This window comes from Anomaloglossus baeobatrachus, chromosome 2 (genome assembly GCF_048569485.1).
Source record: "Anomaloglossus baeobatrachus isolate aAnoBae1 chromosome 2, aAnoBae1.hap1, whole genome shotgun sequence".
Classification (NCBI taxonomy): Eukaryota; Metazoa; Chordata; class Amphibia; order Anura; family Aromobatidae; genus Anomaloglossus; species Anomaloglossus baeobatrachus.
The window spans coordinates 426,565,778-426,579,333 of NC_134354.1; the positions used below are offsets into that span (position 1 = coordinate 426,565,778).

Here is a 13,556-nt window from a genome sequence, read left to right on the forward strand (position 1 = left end):
GTGAGTATAATATATCTCTATCCCGCTGACCAAGCTTGGTTTAATTTAGCCTGATTACAATGTTTTTAACCTCTAATCTCAGAGGAGGAATTGTTGTAAAACTGAGTGTAACTATCCTGCTGGAAATAGGGATATATAGATAGATAGATAAATATCTTATATTATTATTAATAATAATAATAATTATTATTTTTATTTTTATTATCATCTGATAAATGGAATAGAACATTTCCGGTTGAAATGCAGACTCTATAGGCAATTAACTCTACTTTGTCTATTGCAGGAACATGCTTTTGAAAGCAGCCAGAAGTATAAAGAAGGAAAATACATCATTGAATTAGCTCACATGATCAAGGATAATGGCTGGGATTGAAGAGCTGAGAATAAATCTGAAGACCATCCAGCTGACCATGTTATCCTTAGAATGAGCGAGTAACTGAGTGCTTGGTTTCATATGATTCAGAGGCTGTGCCGCATGGAGCATCCTCTCACCCTTAATCCATCATTCTTGGTGAATGGCCTCTAAATTTCTGACACTCTGTCTCTTTGCTTTGTATCCCCTTTGTGAGTTGCCCTTGGCCTCATGCTCTTTTGTAGAGTTGGCTAATGAAAGCATCAGGAGCCTCATAGCCCAGTCACTTCTTTTACTCTTAGAGTTGATTTAAAGCTGTGTGCAACATGATGTACAGAAAGTGGCACACCGGGGGTCACGGCATAAAGCTGGAAAGAGGTGTAGGTCATGAATAGAGGGAGGGACCTACAATGGAGATGAAAATGGCCTGCATTTAAAGGTCTGAAACCTGGATACCTCACTGGTTTCTTTTGGAGAATGTGTAGGGTTAATATAAGCAAAATGTGTTAGTAGTTTATACCTTGAAAATAACCAAAAAAGCCCAGAATAGATGAGTCATGAAACCGAATCAATGGCTATCTTGTTATGGGAGTGGGTGAACTTCAACCCTCTTTGATGAAATGATCTATATTGATGCGTCAAATCTGTTTATTTGGCCTGTATACTTAAAATTAACTGACCAAACAAATAGTATATATCTACTACACTCTGATTTTCCCGTTGTACCTTGCACTATGAATTTTGTACATCACAGACTATGTACAACACTTGAAATTGATGATGATGTCTTTTATCTATGCTAACACTGCGTCATGAAAGTGTTAACCACAAACAGGGAAAAGCTTGGTAACTTATCGTATTGTCACCAATTGTTCTTTACAAAGCTGGAAAAAGAATGGATTCTCTTCTGCGGTGATGTTAAAGAAGAGGGTACATTTCTAAAGAACGACGGCCCGTACAGCCCATTCCCAGCTAGAGCCCAAATGTGTCATTGGAATCATTCTGTCCTTTTTGTTTCTGATTTGTATTTTTTTTCAGCGATGATTGAAAATTTATTTTAGGCTGAAATAGTTTGTAATTGTTCTTCAGACTATCATGTAACCATCGGACATATTCATTGCATTGTTATACTTTATTTTAGCAATTGAAGAATGATTGTCAAGACCAGAATAGAAAAGAAATCTCTATCTAAATATTGTCAATGCATTTTATGGACGCAACATTGATTCCCCCCTCCCCTATTGACTTATATGCCCACAGAGGTTTTTTGAACCCTCTATAAATTTTTTGTTTTTGCTGGCATTCTTCCAGACTTTCATATATACACATGCCTCTAGGAATGTTTTCTTCAGTCTACCTGAAACTTTACAGCTATTAATACTTTTGGTACAAATCCCTTCTTTTATATTTCAGTTAGATGCACTTTTTTCAGTGGAGGATAAAGTTCAGAAGGTAAACCAAAGGATATATATTTTTGTTATTTTGTGACCGCATTAGATGTGCATAAAAATGGACTTTGTATTAAGAAAGTGCTGTAGCAGAACTGTCACGTGTGTCCCTTCATGCACCAGTGTAGAATGTACACATTTCATGTCTACCATAAGCTTTAATGTACTGTCACATTGCCACTTTCTTTTCAGATACCGATAATTGTACTATAATTTTCTCTACATGGACTTCCCAGGTAATTGTAATAATGCCCATCCAGATCCTCATATAGTACATAAAATTCTTCCACCCCTTAACTCTTAATATTCATATACATGATGAACCTGTCATTGCCTATCATAAATTATATGTTGTGGTGTTTGCAGTTTGAGCGTCTTTGAAAAATCCGGGATAAGTAGTGTGCATTTTTCAGCGGCCTGATGTAAATTAAGCAATAAATAATGGTAGAGTAGTTAGACAGCTTTATGATCATTATCTCTTCTTACACTTTTGGTGAAGCCATTATATAGAGTAAGTACACTTCTCTTATTTATGTGGTTAAGACTAAAATGTCCTGCTGATCGATGGCGGTTTGGGTCTTTGGACACCTTTTAATCTTTCCTAACACTTGCCTGATGTGCGTTGGTGTTGCCGGAGTGTGCACAGAGCAGTGTATAGACTCAATAGAAAGTCTGAGCCTGTCCGCAGAGTGGCCTTTATATTGAGCCCCTCCACGAGTTCTGCACAGACCCAGGCAGGACCAGAGCTCTACCGTTGCATGAGCAGCAAATATCCAAGTGTTTTGAGTGATTAAACGCGGATTGGGTCTTTGTACACCTTTTGATAATTTCAAACACTTGCCTGAGTGTGCACGGAGCAGTGTATAGACAGGATAAAAAGTCTGAGCCTGTCCGAAGAGTGGCCTTTATATTGAGCCCATCCACCACTTCTGTGCACACTCGGACAGGTCCAGAGATCTACTGCTTCAGGAGTAGCTGAGTGTTTTGAGTGATCGATGGCAGTTTGGGTCTTTGTACAACTTTTGATCACTACAAACGCCTGCTTGATGTGCACTTGACCTGCCTGAGTGTGCACAGCGCAGTGTATTAGCACAATAGAAAATCTGAGCCTGTCCATAGAGTGGCCTGTATATTAACACTAGAACTACTGGACTTGTGACACCTATATAGAAATACATGGTGCAAAGTAGTCAAAATGACTACCTCAGTAGTTCTAGTGTTAAGCCCATCCACCACTTCTGTGCAAACCCAAGCAGGACGAGTGCTCTACTGCTTCATGAGCAGCTGAGTGTTTTTGAGTGATTGGTGGGGTCTCTAGATCCAGACCTCCTCCGATCTGCAGCGTGTTTCTGTATAGCTTATGAAACCATGTACATACTCTTTAAACTTGTGGTCTTTACATTTAATTGTATATTTACAAGTTGTTTCTGAAAATTCAAAGTGAGATGGCTGAATTTGTTTGTTACAGGACCATTTACTAGAAGCTAATTCTCAGCAGCATCAATCCCTCATGAGTTTTTATTTTTAAGGGTGTCCTTTGGGGGTTATATCTGCCAACGAAGCAAAGGGCATAATTATACGGTTACACCCAGTGTTTGCTTTGATATACAATTTTGCATCTTCAGGTTTACTTCCATAGTAAAATCCTAAGCCCAGCAGGACCAGTGTGTGACATTTGTGTAGGTTTCAGCGTATTCTTTATAATCCATCAAATTCTTAGGCTCCCGTCTATAGTATCACTGCCAAAGTTCTAGATCCTGCACAGTTTATTCTATTACCAAAAATCGGAGGCGTCCAAATAATCCAGTGGAAGTGCTCCACATTTATACTAGCCATGGATGGTACATGCAGAATCGCCATTGAGTGGTGACCTTGGACTGGTTGTTTGCTTTGTTTTAGGAACATGACCACAGATGGGGGATGTTTTGGCTCAAGTTCTCATTGTATTTCTCAATATCCCCAATAATGACCCTCCTAATTCGGAAAGATTAGCTGAGGAGTTTACTTTGGACCAGTGCATACTGTAGTATTGAGCTGATTGCCTGCAGCATAGTGGTGTGTATGGATCATGTCCAAAGACCAATCTGTAATTTTCTGGTACCACATGGTACTTCAGAGCTTTTGTGACTCGGCAGACCCCGGTAATCCTTTATTTTCAGCCATCTTTTGGCCAGAGTTACTATATATTTAAAATGTGGCCGAGAGTGTCACTCTTGGGGTATCCTACTGATGGCCTTATTTGTCAGTGTCTAGTTCTTTCAGGAACGTTTTCTTTCCTAACACTCTGTGTTGGATGTATGCAAATTCCAAACACGACACTGTCAGTGAAATTTACATTGTTGGTTGCTAAGCAGTAGACGGTGTGAAGATTATGTCCGTTGTATTTACTGAGGAAGGATCTGATGCCTTTTGTCAGCAAATGCCAGCTGTGTAAATATGGGTCCTGGTCACATCAGAAGAGAGGCTACCTTCCCACCCTGCAGGAATCTAGGCCCTTTTACATGGATAGACGTTTGCTCAGAACAAGGGACTGGCTTTAATGGTCTTTTACACTGGCTATGATGATTGCTCATAGTCGTGGCTCTATACAGTTTGCATGTTAGAAGCACATTTCTTGTTTACATTTGGGGAATGTGCTGGCAACCATTATTTTTTTTTCGCCATTTGCTTGTTTTTTTGACAGGTGCCATGTTTACATGGGAGAATAAGGAATGAGCGCTCTAGCAAACACTGATTTGATCAATCGCGGTCTGTGTAAAAGGGCATTTTGTAGGGACTATATACATTTCTGGGTCTTCAAAGAAAATACAGACAGTCAGATTTTAGACACTACTACAATTTGGCACTCTCTTCTGAGCCAACTGATATGGAGTGAACACTCAACCAGAGCCCCATGCAGGTAACATGCTAAGTGAGCAATATGTTTCTTTTTAATTCATGGTTTCTTGTCCACTACATACATATTGTACTCAACAATAAATCTGATTGCCCGAAGTCACTTCCAAAGAGAGCTTATATATGATTCATACCTACTGACCCTCTGATATGGCAACATACTAGATAAATGCCCAAAGTCTCAGCTAGGCTTCACTTGTGTTATGAGGCTGGAACCTAAACTGTTCTGCTGGTCTAATTGTAATAATAGGTCTTAGACAAACTCAATATTACTACAGAACAAAGCTTCAACTGAATCCTATTTCTATAGTACTATTACAAGGATCTAAATTTCTTTCACTTTTGTTATGGTAGTTTGTCAGCTTAAAAGGAATTGGTCACCAGGTTTAGGCTGTCCAATCTGGGGTCAACACAAAGAACAGTGACCCTGATTCACTTGTTTTGTCACTTTTATTGGTGTAGTTGACAGATTCTGCTGTGAGCCCATGCTCTGTAGTCCTTCCAATGTTGTACATGTATTCCATAGTCCTCAATATGCGGGAGTTGCTGGTTTCTCCACCCACCCTCTGTTAATTGACAGCGCCCTCCTTATTCATAGTAAAGGGAGAAAACATTTGATCAGCAGCCAAGAGGCAGGAGGGACATTTGAGCATATCGGCACTCTACAGCAGATATACAGTGATAAAAATCAGTATACACCTGATGACCAATTTTCTTTTCTGAATACATTATTTTTAACCCTTTTAGTTGGAGGTAGCACTTCTTGGGTGACATTTTCCACCAGGTTGACCAAGAGTTAGACAGTAATAACTCACTGGGTTTTATTAAAGGGTTATGCAGTCAATATGGGTAGTACTCATAGTCCTTTAGTTTGACAGACACGGAGGGAGGAAGGGAGAAACATACGCATTTCCTTTTTTGTTTTCCATCTTGTGGATAGTTCTTACTTGAACATCTGTCGCTTTTCACTGTAGGTGTCCTTTTGACTCCACTGTAAAGCTGGTTGCATACTGTACATATGAGTGCAGATTCTTTCCCGACTTGCCTATACTCATGAATGTTCGAATATTTCAAGTGTTCGTGATTTATTGGGGAGATGGAGAAAGTCTCTGGCAGGAGCTTGTCTTCCGAAAAACATAACAGGTTGACTGTTAAAATTTGAGTTACCAACCCTTATATCTCCACCGTTCTCTCCTGACATTGTTTGTTGGAAAATCAGGAGGCTCCCATAAATCGCCAACCAAAGCATAGTACAACATAAGCTTGAAGATCTATTACTAACCAACGTTAATCTGGTTGGACCAGGTCCATGCCCATGTTGTTAGATTTGCTATACTTTTTGTCAGCCTACAGCTCTGATTTCTAAAAACATGCATCTGAAAAGGTTTTTGTTAAACAAGAGTTAAATGCTTTTGTTAGCATGTTCCTTTAGCACTTTTCAGCTAAGTTCCCAAGATAAGTATTCAGTGAGTTTTTGACGTTGCAGATTTTTTGCAGCTATTCGCTAAATTACCTTCATATTTTATTTATTTTTTTTTCTTCTTGATGCTGCAGTTTAATTTTTTGGGGTATCTCAAGTTTTAAATTTTAAATTCTGGTATTTGTTTTTTTTTGTTTTTTGTACCTTCTGGATAGCCATAGCAATAGTTTAGCAGAAACGTGCTAAAAACGCATGTGGCTTGTTTTTTGGGGGGGTGTTTTTTTTTTTTTTTTTATCTACATATTTTCCGTCTCTGCCATACTATGGGGAAAATTTTCCCAAAGGTTCTATGTATGGAAAAAATTGACATGTGGATTTGCATTTCAAAACCACACTATAGGCCAGTTTACGCAAGGTTCTTACAAATGAAAAAAAGCACAGTGGTATGAGAGTTCTAGGAATCCCATCCATTTTGCTGGGACAGCAAACCTATCCAGCATCAAAAACTCATAGTGGGAGCTTGACTTTTTTTTTTTTTATTACAACCCTTTTTAAATAAGCAACCTATCACAAAAGGAATATCGCCTGTATATAAGTCCATTGTAGAACCAAAAATCCCGCTTATGGCATGTTAGATTGAGTAGAGAGACACGCATATAATATGTCTGTGTTCCTTGTACAAACTTTTTCCAAAGACTGTACAGTGTCATTAGGGTACACTGATACATTTACATTAGGTCATGGTTAAACATATTACCCAATGATTTAACATCTTGTTGGGATTATTGTAATTTTTCATTGGACCAGTAGGGCAAAGAGTGCTCGAATGTAAATTTCAGTCGTAATATTGATCCACCGTCTGAAGCGAGAACCAATGCTTCTGAAACCATAGATAACGATCTTGACTTTTCCATTTTATCTCAGACTGGGCTTCCTGAGCTGCTAATTTTTGATTGTTTATTAGTTTTGGGGTTGTGTTTTTTTTTGTTTTTTTTTCCCTGCATATGTTTTACTGGGCTGCTGGGCTGTTTTTGCCCAGTCCCCCTCCCCCATCTTTTCTTTGCTAATTGTGGGTGTCCTAACCAAAGTTACATTTGTGTCAATTCACCAAGCTTTAGAGGAGATGAGATGAGATTTATTTTTTTTTTTACTTTTTCTGTGTTACCATGTAATGCTGCTAAGACTACATATTACACACAACAGGTGTTACTTGCAACCGAAATTGTAGTAACTTATGTATAGATCATATATTTGTAGAAGAAGTTTATGTTGCACACTTATTCTAACTCTGTGCCCACGGGACCCTGTATCTGCTGATTTTTCTGTATCAAAATCCGCGGCTTTCCCCCGGAATCCGCACCTTTTCATAGGTGTGGATTTTGTTGCGGATTTTGCAAATTATTTATTTATTTTTTTTTTCTTTTTTCAATTGAATAGGCAAAATCCACACGAAAATCCGCAACAATAATTGACATGCTGCAGATTTTTCCGCACGAAAATCCGCACTATTTCCGCTGCGGAAAAATCCGCAGCGTGGGCACAGCATTTCCCAAATGCCATAGAAATGGCTGGGGAGTAGCTGTGCTGCAGATTTCTGGAAAATCCGCGGCTTTTCCGCAAGAAATCCGCGGCAAAATACGCGCATTTTCCGCAGCGTGGGCACATAGCCTAAGACTCCAAATTTAAAGGAGCACTCCCATGGTTTTTGTTTAACAAAGGCTTGAAAAATTATTCATACCCAATGAACTTTTCCACATTTTATCACATTACTCCCACAATTGTATAGGTATCTTATGTCATACATCAACATAAACAAGTATTTGTGTAGTGTAAGAAATGATGCAAGGTTTTCTAAATATTTTAAAAATATTAATTTGAAAATTGTGATGTGCATCTGTATTCAGCCCCCCTACCCCCCGAGTCAATACTTTGTAGGACCACCTTTTGCCGCAATTACTGTTGCAAAACTTTTCGGGTATGTCTCTATATGCTTCGCACATGTAGAGGTTGAAATTTTTGCCCATTCTTCTTTGCAAAATAGCTGTAGCTCAGTGAGGTTGGACTGAGAGCGTCTGTGAACAGCAATATTCAAGTCCTGCCACAGATTCTTCAAGGGATTGAAGTCTGGACTGTGACTGGGCCATTCAATCACATGACTATGCTTTGATCTATAACATTCCATTGTAACTCGGGCAATATGTTTAGGATCCATCTGTCTTCCATCAATTCTGACCAGCATCCCAGCTGAAAATAAGCATCCCTACAGCATGATGCTGCCACCACTACAGCACGATGCTGCCACCACCATGTTTGATGATGGGGATGGTGTTTCCATGGTGATGAGCAGTGTTAATTTTCTGCCATATATAGTGTTTTGTATTTAGCCCAAAGATTCTACGTTGGTCTCAACTGACCAGAGAACATTTTTACCACATTCTAGCTGTGTCACCTGCATGGCTTTTCACAAACTGCAAAGGGACTTCTTCCATAAAGAACAGATTTGTGAAGTATATCATTTAATAATTGTCCTGTGGACAGATTCTCCTACCTGAGCTGTGGATATCTGCAGCTCCTCTAGAGTGACCATGGGCCTCTTGGCTGCTTCTATAGTTAGTACTCTTCTTGCTTGGGATGACCAAGTATTGGTAGGTTTGCAGTTATGCCATATTCCTTACATTTTTTTGGGGATATTGGATTGAACTGTAATCTGAGATGTCACTCGCTTGTGGGTGTTTTTTTAGAACTTAACCCTGCTTTATTCGTCAACACAACTTTATCCCGGAGGTGCCTGGTGTATTTTTTGTTTTTTTATGATGCTATTTAACCCCTAAACCTCTGAGGCATTCACAGAACACCTGTAGTTAAGATGAGAATAAATTACACACAGGTGTACTGAAATTACGCACAAGGTGACTTCTGGAGGCAATTGGTCACTCAGGATTTTTTATATAGGGGTATCATACTATAAGGGCTAAATACAAATGCGCGTCACAATTTTCAGATTTATATTTTTTAGAATATTTAAGAAACCATACTTCCTATTTCAAACAAATTTTTGTTACTTTTGTGGTGGTATTAAGTTTATGGGTGTAACATGAAAAAGGTAAAAAAAAAAAATCATGGGCACAAATACTTTATCAAGGCACTGTATGTGCATGTAGTGTATTGTTTAATATATCCAAAAAACACCTTCTTCGGGATTCTGCACCATCCTTCTTCCCCCCCCCCCCTTATTATAATGTCAGCACTCTGCAGACTCTCTGGGTCCTACTGTGCTCTGTGTCAAGAAGTGACTTTTGCAGTGTAAGTATATGGGAAGTCAAACTGAGGTTCAATAGGCTTTCATTGTAAAGGAGACTTTTGGCTCATGTATACAGTATAGGGATCCTGATAGTCTGTAGTGTGGTAACCTCACTGAGGAAAGGAGCAGAACCGTGCTGGGCCTCGGAGAAGGCGCGGCGGTAGGTGAATATATTGGTGTAAATAAATTTATTTAAAAAAAAAAATACGTTCAAAAATTTCATGGGAGGGCTTCTTCAAAAATGTACTTTATTAAAGCTTAATGCTCTAAATGAGCTTGCACCACCTGGTTAAGGTTTATTTAAAATAAAAAAAAAAACAAACAAAAAACTATACACTGGTGAACTGCAGAAACCATTCCCTAATGTTCTAATTGCAGACAGTACCTTTTTGGATAGGAGCTCATTCAGACATGGAAGTGCAGGGCCACAGTGCATTTAAACTCGTTACAGATTTGCCGTTAACAGACTGCAGGAGGAGTCTGTATTTTACATTAAAAGAAGTTGGCAGAATAACTATAAACACCGTATTTGATATCCTCAGCCGGAGATATATATATAATATATATATAATATATAATATATATATATAGTATTACATATTATATATATATATATTTTATACTGCTCAAAAAGATAAAGGGAGCACTTGAATAATGAAATGGTTTTTAGTGTTCCCTTTATTTTTTTGAGCAGTATATATTCTAATTGTGTGTGTATGTGTATAATTGATCACCACCTTTCTGCTGGCTGACGGATAAACCTCTTCTTCTTTTTTTTTTTTTTTTTTTTTTGCACCTGTCAACCAATTGTATAGGTGCCATGACAGTCATACTTTGTACACATGAAGGGAGAATAATATGATTTTACAATGGGAACCATGATTTCCAACTTCCAACTAAACTTGTGTATGACTCAATCCATTCTGCAGGTAAAGCCATCATTATATAGCCGGAAGAGGGTAGTACATTTGGATTTTCTAATGTCTTGTTCAGAAGGACCCTCTGGAAACCAAAAACCGGCTGTTAATATTTCCACTGCATCCATTTCTGCTATATATCCTCTTTTTTTTTTTTTCCAGATCTGTACTACTGTTCTGTAATATCAAGAAGATTGTAAAGTTTTTCTATGAATGGACGTTTGCTGAAGCAACGAACGTTAAAATGAATGCGTTTCTTTAAGCATTGTGTGGTTTCTGAAGTCTGCTATGGAGGGGATTTGTGAGGCTCTGCATTGCATGTAGCAACTCAATGTGGAATCTATCTTCCCTGTAAAACTTCTTTACAAATGTAATTCAGTTGTGAAGTCAAAGAGAAATCTATTATTTTATCTTACAAGAAATAAGAGATAAATACCTGTGTGTATTGCTTTTGTGTTTACAAAAATGTCTCATTCTTATTTTTGGCTTTTTATGAGTTTCAGGTCATAAATTTTTTTTTTTTTTTTCTTTTTATAAATGTAATTGTTTTGTCTTCATGTTTTTGTGTAAATGTACATAGTTTTTCAGTATTAGAGGAAAGTGCATTATTTCTGTCATTTACAATGTGTTGGTGCTCATTTGAAAAAAAATAAAGTTTTCAAATATTAAAGCTTCTTTGTCATTCAATTGTCTTTTAAGTCACAAGAACGGAAATGTTTGTAGGGAAATTCCACTGTTAGATGTATTCGCATAGTACATTTAAAAGATGGAACCATGGTGGGGCTGGAAATATTAAGCCAAGAGGGGCAAGCCCAAAGCATCGGCCCATGAGTGGCATAGATCATCTTTAGGCTTGGTTGTTACTAAAATGTGAGGGGTGTACTAACTTTTGTGATATACTGTAAGTATTTTAGATCTTTTCATGGGACAACAACTTGCAACTCCACAGCAAACAATTAACATGCTTGCGGCCCGGAAAGCTGCACCGCAGGTCAGTTTACGCGACTGGCAGTACAGGCACATTGGGCATGAGGTTTCTAAAAATCCCATATACTTTGCTTGTACTGTACATCGCAATGTTTTGGACGCAACTGAAGCATGCTGCATCCAAAACACTGACCACTGATCGTGTGCACATACCCTAAATTTGGTGTGTTCTCCTAAATAACTCAACACTCAGTCATTAATATTTTAAACTGCTGGCAACAAAAGGGAGTACACACACCTAAGTTGGAATGGCTAATTTATACACAATTAGCCATTTTCCCTCCCCTGGTGTTGTGTGACTTATTGTTACAAGGTCTCATATGTGAATGAGAGGAGCAGATGTGTTAAATTTTGGTGTCATCACTCACACTCTCTTTCATACTGGTAATGGGAAGTTCACCATGGCACCTAATGGCAAAGAATTCTGAGGATCTGAAAAAAATTGTTGCTCTATATAATCATGGCCTAGGCTATAAGAAGATTGTCAGCACCCTGAAACTGAGCTGCAGCATGGTGGCCAAGATCATACAGCAGTTTAGAAAGACAGGTTCCACTCAGAAGAGGCCTCGCCATGGTCAACCAAAGGAGTTAAGTGCACATGCTCCGCTTCTATTCCAGAGGCGGTCTTTTCAAAATAGATGAGATGAGTGCTGCCAGCATTGCTGCAGAGGTTAAAGGGGTGGGGGTTAGCATGTCAGTGCTCAGACCATACACTGCATCAAATTGGTCTGCATGGTTGTCATCCCAGAAGGAAGCTGCCTCTTCTAAAGATGATGCACAAAAAAGCCCACAAACCATTTGCTGAATTCTGGAACCATGTACAGTGATCTGATGAGACCAAAATATAGTTATTTGGTTCAGATGGTGTCAAGCGTGTGTGGTGACAACCGGATGAGGAGTACAAATACAAGCGTCTTGCCTACAGTACAGTCAAGCATGATGGTAGGAATGTAATGGTTTGGGGCAGCATGAGGGCTGCCATCTGTGGGGTGCTATAGTTCATTGAGGGAACCATGAATGACATGTTCTGTGGCATACACTCAAGCAGAGCATGATCCCTTCAGAAACTGTACCACAGGGCAGTATTCCAACATAACTGAATTGATCCCGGATATCTGGCCGGATGCCAGTTCCTATTTAAGTCTATGGGGAGCAGAATCCGGCGCTGAAAAATGGTGGTAGAAGGGATAGGGGGGTTGGAGCAAGCGCGCTACACTGAAAGTCTTCGGCACGGCTGTAACTGCTTCCAGGCTGCTGATTCTGCTTCTTGGGTCACTCATTATTTCTAATCCATATTCACTGCTTTCACCAGCAGTCCTGGCATCTCTGGTTGCAGTCAGATGCACCCCCAGCCTGTGTGACAGCAACCAATCAATCACAGACTGTCAGTGGGTCACTATTGTGGTATAAAAATAAATTAAAATTGGCTTTTATGATACTCCGCACAGATAAAGCATATGACTACAGGCTGCAGCCCACAGCCATGCACTTGTCTTGGCTGTGTATCAAAATAAGAGGCACCTCATGCGGGTTTTTTCTATTACTAATTTAAATATATTAAAAGGAAAAAAAACGCCGTGCAATTTCCCCCAATTTTGATATTAAGCCATAATAAAGCCGGTCAGCTGGGAGCTGCTATTCTCAGGCTTGAGAGACCCATGCTTTTTGCCCACCCCCTCCAGCCTAAAAATATCAGCCTGCAGCTGCCTAGGATTTTCAAAACCATTAGATGTGACAATCACTGCACTTTACCCGGCTCTTCCCAATTGCCCTGGTGCGGTGGCAATCTGGGTAATAATGAATTAATGGCAGCCCACAGCTGCAACTATAAGCCCTAGATTAGTTCTGAGACTGCCCCCGTTACTAACCTGTAAGTAAAAAGAAATAAACACAAACCTCTAACAAATCCTTTATTTGAAATAAAATACACAAAAACCTTTCTCCAATTTATTAACCCCAAAAGCACCCAGGTCTGATTTTAATCCACACTAGATCCCATGACAATTCCAGCTCTGCTACGTCTGAAGGCACAGCGTATGGCCATAAAACAATGACCACCCTCTGTGAGCTTCAGGCAGAGACTGAGCCCCGCAATGAGCAGTGATGTCACTCAGGTTAGCTGCGGTCATAGCTGAAAGTTACCGCTTCACTGAGTTTAATGAAGTCACCTGGGGTCAAGTTACTTGCGGTCACATCTGGAGGTTCCCACAGTTCTCCACCTGTAACCACAACTAAC

At 39.3% G+C, this 13,556-nt stretch overlaps 1 protein-coding gene across 1 annotated transcript in view; it reads left to right on the forward strand.

Annotated features, from left to right (window-relative positions):
* Nucleotides 1-10,963, forward strand: part of YPEL2 (yippee like 2) — an 85,438-nt gene extending 74,475 nt beyond the window's left edge. Inside the window, exon 5 of the mRNA XM_075336223.1 lies at nt 284-10,963. Within this exon, the coding sequence (XP_075192338.1) occupies nt 284-373 (90 nt within the window). The 3' untranslated portion in view covers nt 374-10,963. The remainder of the gene's footprint in view (nt 1-283) is intronic.
* Nucleotides 10,964-13,556: the final 2,593 nt, after the last annotated feature.